Source organism: Bufo bufo, chromosome 5 (genome assembly GCF_905171765.1).
Source record: "Bufo bufo chromosome 5, aBufBuf1.1, whole genome shotgun sequence".
NCBI lineage: Eukaryota > Metazoa > Chordata > Amphibia > Anura > Bufonidae > Bufo > Bufo bufo.
In genome coordinates this window covers 483,044,357-483,063,811 of record NC_053393.1, presented here as the reverse complement: position 1 = coordinate 483,063,811, position 19,455 = coordinate 483,044,357, and the positions used below count along the sequence as shown (strand labels likewise).

The 19,455-nt window shown below is 43.7% G+C and overlaps 1 protein-coding gene and 1 long non-coding RNA gene across 2 annotated transcripts in view; one reads left to right on the top strand and one right to left on the bottom strand.

Annotated features, from left to right (window-relative positions):
• The window catches only part of LOC121002713, a 471,797-nt gene that overhangs the window by 161,856 nt on the left and 290,486 nt on the right, over positions 1-19,455 (top strand). The window lies entirely within an intron of this gene.
• DNAJB6 (DnaJ heat shock protein family (Hsp40) member B6) overlaps positions 11,243-19,455 on the bottom strand; it is a 106,419-nt gene continuing 98,206 nt past the window's right edge. The window contains exons 9-10 of the mRNA XM_040434194.1: positions 17,171-17,371; positions 11,243-11,872 (exon numbers count right to left, since the gene is read on the bottom strand). Of these exons, the coding sequence (XP_040290128.1) occupies positions 11,790-11,872; positions 17,171-17,371 (284 nt within the window). The 3' untranslated portion in view covers positions 11,243-11,789. The remainder of the gene's footprint in view (positions 11,873-17,170; positions 17,372-19,455) is intronic.

Sequence of the window (19,455 nt, the reverse complement as noted above, 5' to 3'; positions counted from 1 at the left end):
CTGGACTTTCATTGCAGATATTTACAAGCATTTTATTCATAACTTTTAGCAGAAATAATAGAGGAATATCGCGCTCTCTCAACTTGCTGCATGAGATGGGAGCGAGAGGGGCTCATCTACTTTTTATTGAGTCCATCTCACTTCCTGTCAGGCAGTGAGGAGAGAGAGCGTGAAATGCGCTTACTTATCTCCACTCATTCTAGAGATCAGTGGGGGTCTCATCGCTCAGACCCTCGCTGATCTAAACTTTTGATATGTCCCTACAACATTTCAAAAGTCTGTTCAAAGCATAGTGCCACTTTAATCTCTTATCCCGTCTGCTCTCTCTTCAAGCACTGCTTGTATAGGGAATTCATAGCAGTACTCAGCAATCAGCCATACTCAGATACTTGATCTTAGTAAATATGACATCTGCTTATTGTCTTGGAGGACTGAGAATGTGTTTCTTCTTTGCTCCCATATATTTCGGTGGAGTGTATTTATTTTGTTTTCTTTCACTTAGATGGGAGATGGAATTAAGCTAGTGAGTGCATGAGCATACATTAATCAGTATCATTAGCCGCTGCCATACATGCAAACAGTATTTAATACAGTATAATTAGGCTGTTGATATAGTATTATTTGCCTGCCCAGTATATGGCTGTCCTTTTCTTTGCAGTGAAGGGTGCCCTCAAGTGGTTCATTTTAAGAACTGCAATAATGGATGTTCCTAAAAGGAAATATAGTCAGTATAGATGAGCGAATTTCATGTCATGAAATTCTTTCACGCTTCGATTGGTGGTAAAAGCAGCCCATAGACTTCTATTATGACGGAATGAATAACAGAATTCCTGTAAAGGCATTCCGTTATGCATTCCGTCATAGAACTGCGTTATGGTCTGTGGTAACTGAATCCATAACGTAATTCTGCTTTTACCACCAAACGAAGCGAGAACGAATTTCAAAATATGAAATTCGCTCATCTCTAGTAGTCAGCTTAGGCTACTTTCACACTAGCGTTAATATTTTCCGGTATTGAGATCCGTCATAGGGTCTCAATTCCGGAAAAAAAAACGCTTCTGTTTTGTCCCCATTCATTGTCAGTGGGGACAAAACGTAACTGAACAGAACGGATTGCTCCAAAATGCATTTTGTTCCGTTCTCATACCGGAGAGCTGCGGTTTGCTTTCTGTCCTGGGTTGCGGAGCAAAACGGATCCGTCATGACCCACAATGCAAGTCAATGGGGACGGATCAGTTTTCTCTGCCACAATAGAAAACTGATCCGTCTATTGACTTTCAATGGAGTTCATGACGGATCCGTCTTGGCTATGTTGAAGATAATATAACCGGATCCGTTCATAATGGATGTAGATGGTTGTATTATCAGTAACGGAAGTATTTTTGATGAACCCTGCCGGATCCAGCAAAAACGCTAGTGTGAAAGTAGTCTTAGATATGTTATATACAATTACTGTATGTAAACTATTGATATTTACTTGATGATCTGCACAATCACTTGATGTAGTGCAGTGTAGATTGGGCTGTTTCAATGAGACCTGATTTCACTTGTTTACTTGCATTGCAGTTGCCCTGGTTAATGGTCTGAAGAAAAGGGACGTTCTAGCCTGGGAGACACGCTTAGGTTAAGAAATGCTTGAATTTTCACTTTCGTGATCTGTATAATGGTCCCAAATGATGACAAAGAAAATAAGATTAATAGGGAACCTGTGAAACATGGTGTCTGAGCTGAAGGTGGCATGTTATAGAGCAGGAGGAGCTGAGCCGACTGATACAGTCTTGATCAAAAGTTTAAGACTACTTGAAAAATGGCAAAAAAAATCATATTTAGCATGGCTGGATGTTAACAAGGTTCCAAGTAGAGCTTCAAGAATGCAACAAGAAGAAATGGGAGTGAGACAAAACATTTTGTGAGCATTTAATTTAATGAAAACAACGAATAAACTGAAACAGGCTGTTTTTCAGCTGATCCAAATTTTAGGACCACATGCCTTTAAAAGGCCAAATCTGTGCATTTTTTGTCAGGTAGTCACACGTTGTGATGGCAAAGGCAAAAAAACCTCTCCCTTTTTGAACGTGGTCGGGTTGTTGAACTGCATAAGCAGGGTCTCTCACAGTGCGCCATCGCTGCTGAGGTGGGACGCAGTAAGACAGTCCTTTGGAATTTCTTAAACGATCCTGAGGGTTATGGAACAAAAAAGTCAAGTGGAAGACCCAAAAAATTTCATCAGCACTGAGCCAGAGGATCCAATTGGCTGTCCGTCAAGACACTGGACGATCCTCGACCCAAATTAAGGCCCTTACTGGTGCTGACTGCAGCCCCATAACCATCAGACGGCATCTGAGACTGAAAGGCTTCAAAAACGAAAAAGTCTTCAAAGACCTCGTCTCCTTGAACGCCACAGAACTGCTCGTTTGGACTTTGCAAGAGAGCACCAAACATGGGACATTCAAAGGTGGAAGAAAGTTTTATTCTCTGATGAGAAAAAATTTAACCTTGATGGTCCTAATGGTTTCCAACGTTACTGGCATGACAAGCAGATCCCACCTGAGATGTTTTCTACGCGCCACAGTGGAAGGGGCGCCATAATGGTCTGGGGTGCTTTTTCCTTCAGTGGAACAATGGAGCTTCAGGAAGGGCAGGGGCGTCAAACGGCCGCTGGCTATGTCCAGATGTTGCAGAGAGCATTCCTCATGACTGAGGGCCCTCGTCTGTGTGGTAACGACTGGGTTTTTCAATAGGACAACGCTACAGTACACAATGCCCGCAGGACAAGGGACTTCTTCCAGGAGAATACCATCACTCTTTTGGCCCATCCTGCGTGTTCCCCTGATCTAAATTCAATTGAGAACCTTTGGGGATGGATGGCAAGGGAAGTTTACAAAAATGGACAACAGTTCCAGACAGTAGATGGCCTTCGTGCGGCCGTCTTTACCACTTGGAGAAATGTTCCCACTCACCTCATGGAAACGCTTGCATCAAGCATGCCGAAACAAATTTTGGAAGTGATAAACAATAACGGCGGAGCTACTCATTACTGAGTTCATGTTTGGAAGTTGGAATTCTGTTTTGAGGGGGGGGTTATTTTTTTTTTGGAGGTGTGGTCCTAAACTTTTGATCAGCTGAAAACCAGCCTGTTTCAGTTTATTCATTGTTTTCATTAAATTGAATGCTCACAAAATTTTGTCTCACTCCCATTTCTTCTTGTTGCATGTTGAAGCTCTACTTGGAACCTTGTTAAGATCCATGCTAAATATGATTTTTTGCCATTTTTCAAGTGGTCTTAAACTTTTGATCAGGACTGTATATAGTTTTATAGTAAATGATTTGATATAACTTGTAGTCTACTCATTTAAATTCCTGCTCATTCTGGGCTTTGAAGTCAAGAAGGTCCTATCAGTGATTGACAGCCTTCCCTCTATGAGGAGGTAGTCCTATCAGTGATTGACAAGTCAATGCCTTCACCTCTCTCTAACTCTTAAAGGGCCAACACACATATACATGAATCTTCCATAGCCTATGGATGGCCACCACATGTAAGGCCCCCTTCCCTGTGGGAGAATGCCTGAGCAATAGGTTCTAGAAGTCTTGTTTTCTGCAAATGTTTGCTATTTGCCTTGTTCACTCACCTCAGATTGACACTTTGCTGCCTGATCTCTGAACTGCAAAAAATAGAAGGTTTCAGCACCACTTCTTAGGTTTTCAAGAATGAACGTGTGACTTATTGCAGATGCATTACCAGATGGGCATTTCTATTTGTCTGTCTTTTTTTGGAGTGCTGTTCCCAATAGAATTGATCTCCGAACTGAACCTGCCTGCCTTGACACTTGGACCAAGTTTGGATTGCATGAACTCTGCCTGCCCTGACCTCAGCTTGAACCTAAGGTTTTGCCTGACCCCTCAGTGTTTCAAGTCTCTAGACCCCCTGAGTCAGCAGTCTACTATAAAAGCTGAACGGGCAGAGTGCTCTGAGCAGTGTTTCTGCCCCTTTATATGTTTTACAAAGGTTTAAATACCCTTTACCTGATTCCCTTCTGACAGCTGAAATGCCAAGTTTACCAGTGCCCACCAACACTGATGCTAGTGCATTGCCAGTTGTGCTATTGCATTTGTGTGATGAACCCTTAATGATGCAGAATTTTCTCCAGAATCATCTCATCCCCTAATTTAAAGGGTTCTATATGATAAGAGATACAGCACCACTGGTACATGGGCTGTGTCTGTTATTGAATTAGGCTATGCTGAAATTCTAGACACAGCCCATAGACAAGTGTGGCACTCTTTCTTGACAGAAACAGTCCTGTTTCTCATAAACTCTTTAAAACACAATCACATTTCAGAAAAAAATAAAAATCAATGCCTGTATAAACTGAAGAACTGAGCTGCCCAACCTATAATCAACCTAAGCACAGCATAACCTCTACATTCAAGAGTTTCCAGTGAGGATGTTTGCAGGTGTACCGACAGAAAAAGGCACAAGTTGTTTTTAATGTGGATCTTTATTGCAATTACATAAGTCACACTGAATCATAAATTAATTTTCTCTGGTCTGGAACAGGCGGCACATTGTTCTTCAAAATAAAAAGAACATTATTTTTTTTATCCTCACGAAATACAGCAAGAAACGGCTTCTCAGCAGCGTAAATACCATGTACTGCAGTTATTTTGAAATGTGGTTTAAGATATCAGCATAGGTTATAGGAACAGACACTTTTTTTTTAAGCAAATTTGCAGGATTAGAAAAACTTGGCTGCTATTATTTCCAAAAACGGCACCACGTCTGACCATGGGTTGTGTCGGTATTGCAGCTCTGTTCTATTCACTTCAATAGAGGAGACATGCAAAACCAGATGGAGTCCTTGGACAGATGTCAGGCTGTTTCCAGAAAAAAAGCAGCCCTATTTTTCCGAATCTTGTACAAACCCTGGTAAGTAAAATAACAAAAATACACACATTAATTCCGTGATTAATAATATAATTCATATGTCCATGATGACATCAGTGACAAGATGGTCCGTGGTTCATCTGTGAAGAATCCGTGTTTGGTTTGTTTTTTGCCCTCCGTGTGTCATCCTTATTCCACAGACACTGCTCAGCTGAAAATTTATTTCAAGAGCATCTCCTAGTAATGATCCATGAAACACAGACAAAACATGGATGTCATCCATGTTGTGTCCATGCTTTTTCACGAACCCATAGACTATAATGGGCGTGATGGATCCGTTAACACGGCCAAAAATAGGGTGTGCTTCTGTGGTATAACCCTGGGCGGTGGTAAATAATGGATGTGTGAATACACACATTAAAATCAATGGGTACGGGTGCTGTCCATGGAGAACACTGACAGCACATGTCTAAGATTCACTGACTTCTGAATAAGGCCTTATGTACACGAGCGTTGTTTGGGTCCGCATCCGAGCCGCCGTTTTGGCGGCTCGGATGCGGACCCATTCACTTCAATGGGGCCGCAAAAGATGCGGACAGCACTCCGTGTGCTGTCCGCATCCGTTTCTCCGTTCCGCTGCCCCGCTAAAAAAATATAACATGTCCTATTCTTATCCGCGCTTTGCGGACAAGAATAGGCATTTATATTGACGGCCGCCTGTTCCGTTCTGCAAATTGCGGAAGGCACACGGACGGCTTCCGTTTTTTGCGGATCCGCGGTTTGCGGACCGCAAAAAAACGGAACGGCCGTGTGCATGAGGCCTAAGGCCTAGTTCACACTTCAGTGATTCGATCAGTGATTGTGAGCCAAAACCAGATGCAAAACCTTCCATTACACCTAGGACTAAGGCCGCTTTTACACGGTCAGTGTTTGATCAGTGATTTCCAAAACCAGGAGTGGAGCCTACACAGAAATAAGGAATAATGTAAAGATTTACACTTGTTCTGTTTTTGACCTGATGAAAATCACTGATCAATTACTGACCGTGTGAAAGAGCCCTAAGTAAGCAAATGTAGCACTTAAAAAAGGACTGTTATAAGAAAACTCTCCAAGTAACCATATATTGCTCAACTATTCCCCCCGCCATTTCCAGTTCTGCAGCTCCAGTTTCTGTTTTACAGGTTGCAGCAGTGACATAGCGGTATATGGCACATGACCCCAGCAGCCAATCACTGGCCTCAGCTTGGTCACATGCTTTATACAACTATGTCACCGTTCCAGCCTATAAACAGAAACCAGAGGTGAGGACCGAAGCTGCAGCGCAGGAAACAGCAGGGCATTAACGGGTGAGTACATTCATTATTTTATCACATTTGGGAGCAGGCACTGGGGAAGTTATCTTATAACTCAGACAACCCTTTTAATTCATGAAGGAAAAATATCATGAAAATATTAATAAAAACATATTCCGTCCAGGCTTGTAGTTTTAAAGTACAATATATGAACTACTATAACTAGCTATTTAATTATTTTAATACATTAAAGGGGTTCTGCAGTTTGTTTTAACTGATGATCTAGCATCTGACCGCTGGGGGTCCGTTACCCGGGACCCCCGCCGATCAGCTGCTTGAGAAGGCAGCGGCGCTCCAGCAGCGGCGCTCCAGCAGCGCCGCGGCCTTCTGTTTACCGCCGGCCCAGTGACGTCACGACTAGTATCAACTGGCCTGGGCGCGGCTAAGCTCCATTCACTTGAAACAAACTGTAGAACCCCTTTAAGAGATAAAACCATACATTGCATATTCCTGTTAATTTACAATCAGCGTTTTCCCCAAATTCCAGAAATTCCCAGGAACCTTGTTGGGAATTTAAAGAAAAACAGCAATATATTTTATCTTTAAAGAGGACCTTTCACCAGAATAAAACCTCTAAACTAACTATACAGACGTGTAGAGCGGCGCCCGGGGATCTCCCTGCACTTACTGTTATCCCTGGGCGCCGCTCCGTTCTCCGGTTATAGCCTCCGGTATCTTCATAGTTAGGCTCCACCCAGGGGAACCTGACGGCGTCTCATTCTCCTATGATGTAGCGCTGGCCAATCGCAGCGCTCAGCTCATAGCCCGAGAGAAAAAAAAGCCTCTCAGGCTATGAGCTGAGCGCTGCGATTGGCCAGCGCTACAGCATAGGAGAAAGAGACGCCGGCAGGTTCCCCTGGGTGGAGCCTAACTATGAAGATACTGGAGGCTATACCGGGAGAACGGAGCGGCGCCCGGGGATAACAGTAAGTGCAGGGGGATCCCTGGGCGCCGCTTTACACGTCTGTATAGTCAGTTTAGAGGTTTTATTCTGGTGAAAGGTCCTCTTTAAGGCCTCAATCAAATGGAACCAAATTTACTGTAGGGATCTATGGTCTGAAGCCTAACAGTAGGTTAGGGATAGTCAGTGATATTGGTTTTCCTTGTCGAGTCCCAAGGATTGTTAAAAAAGTCAGACTTTGACTCATAGGGAACCACTTCTAAAAGAAGGTGCTAGTGGGATGGTTCTCATTTCCTGGGAGATACCTTTTTGCATACTGCATCAGGAAAAAAATGTTGGCAGGGGTTAGGAACCACCAGGGTTGCCAGCCATAATTTTTCATTTTCCTGGACAAGTTTTCCAAAAATCACAGACTTTTTTTTTATTTTACAGACAAATTTAAAAACCATAATGAATAATAAAGATTATAAGTAATGCAGGTCTCTAGCGCAATATACTGATAACAATTCAATACCGTATTAACTGGAAACAGCAAAATACCACAAAAATAATCCGATCAAGTCCCACCAGCCACAAAAAAATCACGAACACACCAATTATTATTTTTCACAGACATAGGAAAGTCGCCTATTTTTATGGACCGTCCAGCAATTTCCGGACGGTTGGCAACCCTGTGAACTACGTGCAAACTTAGATCTGCTTACTTAACTGTGTCTGCAATCTCATACTTTGAGGGGGGCTGGGAAAATAGACAATTTGGATGCCTGGGCTATGGGCGTTATGTGCTAGATAATGGACTCTCTGCTCTGCACTGATGAGGGGCAATCGCCCCGAAACAGCTGTCTGCAGATGAGGTGCTGGCTTATTTAATATCCGAGTTATGTCTCAAAGCCCATTGACTTAAATATAAATGCTATAACAAGTATGATGAAAATAAAGGTGCCTCGAGGTTATTGAATGCTAGCGGAGTGGCCATTATGAAATAAGCTGGCAAAAAAGCACACAGCAAGATAAAGAATATGCACGTAGTTCCAGCTTTGAACAAGTCAATTCCATTCATGGGTGTTTTGTTATAGAAACTGGTTTAAAGGAAATCTGTCAACTCCAAAACACCCCCAAACTAGAGTAAGAGATGTACAGTGTAAGTGGTGCCGAGTCCGATTATATCATTTTTATCTCTTTATATTGACTTGCATTCAGATGCTGTGCTCCAACAAACCAGCAGTAAAATGCATTGAGAGGACTCCTCTTTGAGTCCTCTCCATTATGTGCATGAGCCCGGGAGTCCTCTCAATACATTTTACTGCCAGCTCCTTTGAAGCACAGCATATGAATGCACCGCTTACACTAGTTTGAGGGGTGTTTCGGAACTGATAAATTCCCTTTAAGGGTCGGTGTGACAGCTCAGCCTCATGCCATTTCCATGAAGTATGCTGCAATAGCAGAAACAACCCATGGGCAGGTGTGGCACTAATTCCAGAACAAAGGAGCAACATGCACACGAACGTTTGTTGCGTTCAGTATACTGGCCGTTTCTTGAGTTCAGTATGCATTACTTATTCCGTTTCCGTATTTCCGTTCTGTTGAATAGAACATGTCCTATTATTGTCCGCAAATCACGTTCTGTGGCTCCATTCAAGTCAATGGGTCCGCAAAAAAAAAGCGGAACACATACAAAATGTACTCTGTAAGTCTTCCGTATCCGTTTTTGCGGAACCATCTATTGAAAATTTTTTTGCCCAGCCCAATTTTTCCTATGTAATTACTGTATACAGTATATGCCATACGGAAAAACGGAACTGAACTGGAAACACTACTGAAACAAAAAACGGATCCGTTAAAAAATGCTTGGTGATGGACCATGTGATGAACGCAGTGACGTCATCAAAGGTCCTATTGCTCACAGATGAAGACAGAAGAGATGCCGGCTGCGCGAACAAGTGGATTAAGGTGAGTTAAATTATTTTTTTATTTTTTTTAACCCCTCCAGCCCTATTGTACTATGCATTCTGTATTCAGAATGCTATTATTTTCCCTTATAACCATGTTATAAGGGGAAATAATACAATCTACACTACAACAAACCCAAACTTGAACTTCTGTGAAGAAGTTCGGGTCTGAGTACCACAGTCTGTTTTTTATCACGCGCGTGCAAAACACATTGCACCCGTGCGATAAAAACTGAACATCGGAGCGCAATCGCAGTCAAAACTGACTGCAATTGCGTACCTACTCGCGCGGGTTTGAAGCAATGCACTGGGACGCATCCGGACACGCTCATCTGCAAGGGGCCCTAGGCCTCTTCCTAGGTCAGTGACGTCACCGTATATTAGTTACATGGCCTAGGTGCAGCTCATTTCCATTGAAGTGAATGGGGGCTGGGGTGCTGTGAGTCGGACCCTGGCTGATCTGATATTCATGACCTGAGGATAGGCCATCAATATCAAAATCCTGGATAACCCCTTTAATGGCAGCTTTGGAGTAAGCAGTTGGCAATGATGAGGAGCATTGAACGCGTACAACTCGCTGATGCAGACAGCATGCAGGTGTGATTAATGTATTAGTCAGCACTAAGGAAGTGGTTGAAGCGTTTAATTCCCAATGAGAAAAAATATTTTTTTGCTTCAGCCATCAAGGTTATTGGCATTGACTCATAGCAGAAGTTTTTGTTCTCTTTAAATTTTGTATCTTTTTTACATTCAAACAAAATAAAACTATTACATCTAATTGTGGATTTTATCTACAAATTAACTATTGCTTATTAAATCTTTCTTTTTTGAGAATAGGGGCTTGAAATGATAGTTTTTTTTATATACCGGTAATCAATCTAGCCATTTCCATTCCCCAACGGCCTGACGTCAACAGCACGTCTCATGACCAAGGCAGCCAGTTGGCTATGGTGATGTGTCATCCATAGTGACCAAGTGGTGGTGACTGGCAGTTGTGGTGACATGAAGCCGCTATAGATGTCATGTTATCTTATTAATGTCTAAGCAAAGGGGACTCTGTGGAAAGCATGCCACCAAAATGAAGCCATATTGGTAAGTTAAGTATAGTACAAAGTTTTTTATTTTTATGTTTCTGGCCAAGGAAACTTCATTCTTAAAGGACCTTTCACCGCTCCTGACATTACCATGGCTGTGAGCTGTCCAATCGACGTGAAGAGCGTCACAGCCAGGGAGAAAAATAAAACCCTCACCTTCTCCGCTGTGATTGGGCAGCTCACAGACAGGGAGAAGGAGACACCCCTTGAGAAACTTGGCCGTCTCCGCTTCCCTGTACGGATGGTATAGATTTACATACAGGGCGGGAATGCAGAACGGGGGGCACAGCTGTTGAACAGAGCAGCACATAGAAAAATAAAATGAGCGATATCACATGTCATTAGTATGCCCTACACTGCCAGGTATTTATATGGTAATGTCAGGACTGGTGAAAGGTCCTCAGTCCTCTTTTACATACCCCAAATGAATAGCCATCCATGTAATACTGGCTGGCACTAGCTCCAATAGAGCAACAATTGATCTTAAAGGGGTTCTTCAGGAGGTTTATATTGATGACTATCCTCAGGATAGGCTATCAATATTAGACTGTCAGAGGTCTAAAACCCCTATCAGTTGTTTGAAGGCTACATGTCGCCTTTCTTGCAGCGGAGGAACAGTCTAATTACAAGTGCTGATCCCATTCACTTGTAATTACACTGCGCCGACGCTGCAAGTAAACCGACAATGTCATCTTGAAGAGGAAAGCTGTGCTCGCAAGTGGGCCTTCTTCTCTTCAAACAGCTGATCTGCGTGGGTGCTGGGAGTCAGACCCCCGCCAATCTGATATTGATGGCCCATCCTGAGGATAGGTCAATATAAAACGCACAACCCCTTTAACACCTTTCTGCTCTGGCTGATAAAGAATGTCCCAAGTGTAGGTCCCCCCTCCATGATGCCCCAATAGGGCATATAGAATGGGGATGTCTACTCTAAAAGCGAGTTTTCATCAAATAACTTGCTTAGACCAATCTTTCTGTATTCACTTTTAAATATTTTTTGGAGAACACTAAAAAATACACATCCCATAAGACGCAATAAAAAAAAAAAAAACAGACCATAGTCCCCATGAACCAGTGTGGCACATTTATTTCCAAGACAGGGTACACAGTTTTAATTTTTTTTTTAACAAGCATTTGCAAACCTGTACTACTGCCAAACTGAACCCCTTGCTACTAGGCATGTTATGTACCGACTGCTTTATTAAACAAAAAAAAAAAAAATTAAACAAAAAATTTCTAGTGCAACCACAATATAATTTAAACCCCTTAAAATCTGGGAAATAAACAAAAGCATTGACTAAACTCATGGGCGCTGCAATCTATCCAGCATCCAGTGAAGACGAATCCCTGTGCGGAGCAGCGTGGATTTACTGAGCACATAAGACATGCAGCAGAGGGAAACGAATCCCCAGGGTGCAGACAGATGGGCCACCAGAGGAGCGATCTCTACTCATTTTCTTTTTTATTTGAGTCTAATAAGGTAACAAGTCTAATAAGGTAACAAAGCTTCAAATAAAAATATATACAAAAACAAGATGGGTGTTAATATTGCGGCCATAGAACGGTGGTGCTCTTCGGTGTACAGTAGGTAGATCTGGTGGGTCCACCTCAGTGGTACGGTTTGGAAGACTTGATTTTCTTTTGCTCCTCTCTGTGCTTCTGCCTCTTCCTCTTGCTTCCTTCTTTGTGTCCTGATGAAACACAATCTATTAACAACTTTGCCAAGTTGTGAAGTTTATCAAGTACGTTTATGGAAAATTTATGGGGGGAAAAAACAAACAGAGATTCTTGTTCTTACGGTTAATGAGTTCAATAATAATTTACCAGTAAATTACCGTATTTTTTGCCATATAAGACGCACTTTCCCCCCCCCCCCCCCCCCAAAAGTCGGGGGAAAATAGCAGTGCGTCTTATGGGGCAAATGCTGCTGATTTTGCTGTATTTTCAATGATACACACGCCGCGATGCCGTGCGGCGGGTGTATCAGCTGTGAGGGAGGAGGGGCTGGGGGCCGGCATCTGCATTTATAATGACAGCGGGGCCCGTGCAGTGACTGTATTCTACTACACGGGCCCCGCTCACTGTATAATCGTATCTGTATTCTGTAATAGTTAATTGTGTATATAATGTAATCGCATAATCAGCGCTACTTACAACTACAATCGCTCGGTAGGTAGCAGAGAGGAGGGAGGAGGCAGGCCGGGAGGAGGGGCGGGCGGCGCGTCACTCACTATGTCACGCGCCTGCCCACTTTATGAATGAAGCAGGTGGCGTGGGCGCATGACGTAGTGACTCACGCTGCCAGCGCCCGTCCTCCCGGCCTGCCTCCTCCCTCCTCTCTGCTACCTACCGAGCGCTTGTAGTTGTAAGTAGCGCTGATTATGCGATTACATTATATACACAATTAACTATTACAGAATACAGATACGATTATACAGTGAGCGGGGCCCGTGTAGTAGAATACAGTCACTGCACGGGCCCCACTGTCATTATAAAAGCAGATGCGACCCCCACCCCTTGTATTGAGGGTCATTCACTACAGGGACACTGTTATGGAGGGGATCTGTGGATGACACATAGCATAAGATGCTATATATGTGTCATCCACAGATCCCCCCCATAACTGTGTCATACACAGATCCCCATAACAGTGGCATCCAGAAACCCCAATAAGAGCCACCCACAGATCCCCCATAAGTGTCACCCACAGATCCCCCATAACAGTGCGTCACCCACAGATCCCCCATAACAGTGCGTCACCCACAGATCCCCCATAACAGTTCGCCATCCACAGATCCCCCATAACAGTTCGCCATCCACAGACCACAATTAGTTCAAAACCCACCAAAAGCACACCTATTGGTTCAAAATATTTTTTTTCTTATTTTCCTCCTCAAAAACCTAGATGCGTCTTATGGGCCGGGGCGTCTTATAGGGCGAAAAATACGGTAACACAAGCTTACTTACATTGTACCGGTCCACTACAGTCTGAGCTTGGGATGCTCTGCCAATCCATTCAAAAAGATATTTTCATGAAAGGTTCAACTGACTGCTAAATCACATAGGAAATGGGGGTCTGAAGATGACGGCGAAAACGTGAAATATTAACTTTACTAAAGTCAACATTCTTATCGGTGGAAAACACAATTGGGGTTTTCCCATAACCAAGGCTTCATCGGGATAGGTAGTCAATGTCTGATTTCCGGCTGTCAGACCAATAAGATCTCCACCGATCACGAGAACGGAGATCCTGTGTCCTCTGTCTGAAAGAAGTGGTGGTCACACAGGCACATTACCGACTATTGATCTAAATCTATGCAAATGACAGAAATCGGCTAGTGCTGCACCTACCTTAATCAGTCTCCTAAACATAAAATGGAGCAGTACTGCACATGCCCGACTACTGCTCCATTTAAACAGAGGGCAAGAAACCCCCATTCATGTGGTTGGTGGGGATGCCAATGCTTGGACACCACAGCAATCAGACAATTATGACCTATCCTGCAGACAGCCGATATGGGAAAATCACTTTAAGGAACTAAGACACATTGCCTACAAATATCCTTCTAGGCCTGTAATGGCTAACCTCCGGCACGCCAGCTGTGGTAAGACTACAACTCCCAAGATGCACACTTGCTTGGTTGTTCTCAGAACTCCACAAAAATGAATGGAGCATGCTGGGAGTCGTAGTTTCACCACAGCTGGAGTTCTGGAGGTTAGCCATCACGGTTTTACAGTAGAAATTAATTTCTGAAGTTATTACCCAAAGTCCTGCAAGACTTCGCAAAGTAATAACTTCGGCTCATAGGAGCCAATACATTCTGATACTGTATGGAGTCAATTCGTTCATCCCTATTTGTTAAAGGGATTCTGTCACCAGATTTAACCCTATTAAGGTAGCTGACATTATCACATCTCTAATGTCAGCTAAATCTAACTAGCCTATTCCTACTTTTATCTGAACCCCCGTTACGCCAGAAATCTATCTTTTATAATATGCTAATTAGCCTCTAGGAGCGGGGGGGGGGGACGTTGTTATTGCTCCTAGAGGCTTCGTTCTCTTACCTTTGTTGCCTCCCTCCAAGTCCTGATTGACAGGGCCCGGCAGCACTCGCGCCGTTCAGCATTCGGCGCAGTGAGGGAAAGACGCTCGCAGGCTGCCCGCATCCTCACAACGCCTGCGCCGAATGCTGAACGGTGTGAGATTTTACCAGAGCACAGGGCTGGCAGACAGAGCCGAGCGCTGCCTGGCCTTGTCAACCAGGACGTGGAGGGAGGCGACAAAGGTGGGAGAACGGAGCCTCTAGGAGCGGGAACAATAAAAGTTAGATTTCTGACGTAACGGGGGCATAGATAAAAGTAGGAATAGGCTAGTTAGGTTTAGCTGACATTAGCACATCGCTAATGTCAGCTAGCTTAATAGGGTTAAATCTGGTGACAGAATCCCTTTACTGTACTTTTATTTCCCCCACTAAACATTAGTCCACAAATTCTGTACTCAACCTTTCCACAGGGGGCCAAACCAGACAACAGTTATTGAATGTTTTTGGGACCCTTCGCATAGATAAGCTGCTATTCTGATGACCTTGGCTGTTTTAAAATGACATTCAAATTGTCTTAAACGTTAGTATGTAACCCATACAAAACTAATAAATAGTTCAGTAAGTAAATAGACTGATACAGGATAGAGGAAAACACATTCATTTACATAAGGCAACTCTAACACCCTCTTTTTTTTTTTTTTTTTAAAGTGTGATAGTGTAGGATATATACCATGATAGGCTTCCACTTCCATAGTGTCCTCAGAATTAGATGCTATACAGCAAGTCATGCAGGGGGTATTACCATCCCAAGATGGGGTACTGCAACACCGTGAGGTTTCTTGCAATTAGTTAATTCTGTTATGTGATTATACCTCCAACACATATCCAGAAAATGCATGTGTGCATCTTCAGGTCGCCTTAAAGGGGTTGTCTCACTTCAGCAAATGACATTTATCGTGGTGTATACAAAGTTAAAGGGGTTGTGCGGGCAGTATATGTTGATGACCTATCCCCAGGATAGGTCATCAATATCTGATTAGCGGGGATCCAAAACGCGGCACTCACGCTGATCAGATGTTTGAAGAGGATGTGGCGCTCCATGCGAGCACTGATTCCTCTCCATTACACTGCCCGTCGTCTCAGAAGCAAAGTGTAATTAAGTACTTGCTCCTTCCACTTGAATGGAGCGAGTACTTGTAATTAAACTATGCCACCGTTACAAGGGAGACGGCGGGCAATGTAATGAAGAGGAAGTAGTGCTTGCATGGAGCGCCGCCTCCTCTTCAAACAGCTCATTGGCGGTGGGTGCCGGGTAGTTGAACCCCCACCAATCAGATACTGATGACCTCTCCTGAGGATAGGTCATCAATATATACTGCCTGCACAACCCCTTTAATACAAGGCACTTACTAATGTATTGTGATGGTCCATATTGCCTCCTTTGCTGGCTTGATTCATGTTTTCATAGTATTATACACTGCTCATATCCAAGGGTTACAACCACTGCTTCAGCGCACACAGGAGGTGGCCATGGTGGGAGTTGCTGCGCATCACGCGGTCCCAGCCGTCAAAGAAACCTGGCCCTTTTTTTTTTATAGTCTACAAACACGGCCACAGTGGGCTCTAAACCCCTGGGAACGAGCAGTGTGAAATGTGCTGAAAACATGAATCCAGCCAGCAACGCAATATGGACCATCACAGTACATTAGTAAGTGCCTTGTATTAACCATTCGATGAAGTGAGACGACCCCTTTAAGGAGTTTAGGCAGCAGACAGCTTCCCAGAACCACATCAAGTCTGAATCTGCCATCTGCACCTGGAATTACGAGGCTTAAACACTGAAGCACTGCGGGCTGAAGGATCACCTGCCGCTGCAGACTGAGAATGAGGCGTCTCATACCAGAAATTACTTTCTTTCAGACTTTAGAATTGTTTTAGCCGCATAGCAAAAAAAAAAAAAAAAAAAAAAACACACGCTAAGCAAAGGCGAGGATTTCACCGGACTATGTCGCTCTAAGAAGGGGTTTAGGATTAATTCATTTCAGAAAGGATATGTTAAAGCCGATTGAAAGAACATGCAAATTCCACTTTGCTACAACGATGCCAAAGATTTGACAGAGCAGAACTGTGCTATTCCAAAACTGCACGGGGGAGAAACGCGTGTCATAGTGAGAAATCTAGGATACGTGTACTAGCAAAATCGTAATTAACCAAATGTGTGATTGAGAAATGGAGCCAGCTGAACGCAATGAGCCGCTCCTGATTTGATGCAACGGTTTGTGAACGACAGACCTACGATTGCGGACACAGGTATGTATTGGATATAGCTGCGCCAAAGTTCTTTGTGCCATGGCAGGAGTTCAGTGGTGAACGTAAAGTGCGAGTATATTTCCAACCTTAAATACCATTATACATTCTAAATAGATTTCAAATTTGTGTACTGATGAATTTCTTAATGTATATTCATAGCAGTCGAGGCTTTTTTGTTTTCCTGAGACAGAGCTACAAATCTTGTAGATAAAGACATGAAAGAGAACATGCTCCCTGCTTGCAGCCACCACTAGAGGGAGCTTGCAGCGCACTGTCATACATGGAAGTCGACGACAACACAGTATGCAGTGGCTCCAGGCAGGCAGCATGTGATCACTACATTTCTGCCTATACAGGGCATTGGACTGTTGGAAAACAGACTTAAAGATAAGCATACACTGCAGATAAGGGGCAGTATTTATAGTGGTATCTACAGAAACACTTTAAAAACAACCACTTAATGTTTATGACTGCTGTAAACGCCATATGTTGAACCTTCTTATTTGGAGACCTGTTTTCATTACAGCAGATTGCAGCAGCGCTTGTGCTTTCTCTCGGGCAGTGTCGCACACTTACTTGACTGGCTGACGTACACGTTGCCATCTATAACCCCCTCCCTGTTCTCTGGTTGCACACCTGAATATAAGTGAGAATCCCCTAAGAGATTTGAGCCTCGCAGTCTATCATCTTCCTCCTCATCGCTAATGTAGCTGGGACCATGCCGGGAAAGGCCAGAAGGTCTGTGAGATCTGGAAGGCTTACTGCTACTACTTGACGGCAAAGCGTTCTGTCCCCGACGTCTACATTCTTCTGCGAGGGCCAGTTCATCTGCCACACCTGGGGGGGAAAAGGAAAGACAAGGGTAAAAACTTAGATAAATCACATCTAAATGTTGTTTGTATCAGGGCTGGAAACGAGTGACCTGAATACATCTGGTTAATAATGAAAGGTTCTCACAATATAAAATGAAAAGACCATATAGATGGTGAAGATATAGATAAGGCCACATTCACAGTAGCGTTGGGAATCTGGTCGCCTGATCCAGGGGGACGTTCGGGCAAAATGACGGTTGTCAGTCAGACAAAAACAGATGCATTTATGCCGGAAAACCAGATGGATTACAGCCGGATCCCATTATAGTCAAAGGGGAGCCGTCAGTACATGGTCATGTCTGGCAGTGCCAGATACGGTGAACTCCGGTAGCCCGAGTCTCTGTCGGATCAGGCTACCGGATTCCCAGCATTATTGTGAATGCACTCTAATGGGTCTAGAACAAAATCATACCCAGCACAGACCCAAAATGCATGCATCTGGAACTGCGCCAGGCAAGGTAGCTTGCACTGACTAGGGTCAATACGGACCGATTTGTGACAGGCCTAAGACTACTTTCACACTAGCGTTTTGCTGGATCCGACAGGGTTCAGCAAAAAACGCCTCCGTTACTGGTAATACAACCATCTGCATCCGTTATGAACAGATCCAGTTGTATTATCTTTAACATTGCCAAGACGGATCCGTCATGAGCTCCATTGAAAGTCAGTGGGGGACGGATCAGTTTTCTATTGTGGCAGAGAAAACGGATCTGTCCCCATTGACTTGCATTGGGGGTCATGCCGGATCCGTCTTGCTCTGCATCCCATGACGGAAAGCAAACTACAACATGATACGGTTTGCTCTCCGGTATGGGAACGCAACTAAATGGAACGGAATGCAGTTTGGAGCACTCCGTTCTGTTCAGTTACGTTTTGTCTCCATTGACAATAAATGTATTGAGCCCCTATGATGGATCTCAATACCGGAAAACTAAAACACTAGTGTGACAGTAGCCTTAGTCATCTGCTCCAAAGTCAGCTTCAGATGCTGCTGTGCTGCCCAGTTTATTGGAAACTGTGGCTCTATGATGTCTATTAAAACACCACTGGTAGAATTGAGGCGGGGGCACAACGTGTACATGGCCATGCTGTCTTTCACTTGCAGTATTTTCTAGATATGTTAAACTAAAAGGGATGGGTTCTAAGAAAAATGCTCATGTGAACACAATGAATCATGTGCCAGCTTTGGTATGGCCTATGAATGCATTTCCATTTCTTAGAGAAAACTGTATTATGATACCACACAGGTTCATTAAAATTTAGGAAAACCTATGCAAATCTGTAAAGATGAGAGCATGCTACAGGCTCACTACACTGGTGCCACAAATGAAGATACACTTAGCTAGCTTTTCATACAGTCAGGGGTGCACCACCAATGAGGCCAGGTGAGGCCATCGCCTCAGGCAGCACCAGGTAGGAGCAAGAGGGGGCCGGCGAAGGGCCATGGGCTGAAGGGAAGTTGGCATTGGGGAGTCGGGGTGCCCTTTCGGTTTTCGCCTCAGGCAGCAGAAAGGCTAGGTGCCCCCCTGCAAACAGTGGTCTACAGAAAGGCATTTACAAGATACTGGTTAAATTAAAAGGAACCTGTCATGTTGTATAGGCAGTCCCAGGTGTAGAGCAGGAGGAGCGGAGCAGAGTGATTTATAGTTTTGTGGGAAGAGATTCAACATAACTTCAATTTTATTTATTTAAATCCCCGTCCTTCCTCTGCTCAGGAGTCCAGTGGGTGGTCCTACTAAGTGATTGACAGCTATTTCTATATGTGCACTCACACATAAAAAATGATTGCCCACTGGACTCCTAAGCATAGAAAGAGCAGAAATTTACTGAAAATAAAAAAATAAAAAAAAATATACTGAAAATTTAATAACAAAGCTACATATCAATCTGCTCCGCTTCTCCTGCGCTATAAAATGCTGTCCACAAATCAGACACCATGTTCAACATGACAGGTTCCTTTTAAAAACTTTTTACAAGGATCAGCAACCTTCGGCACTCCAGCTGCTGCGAAACTACAACTCCCAGCTTGTAAACATGCTTGGCTGTTCT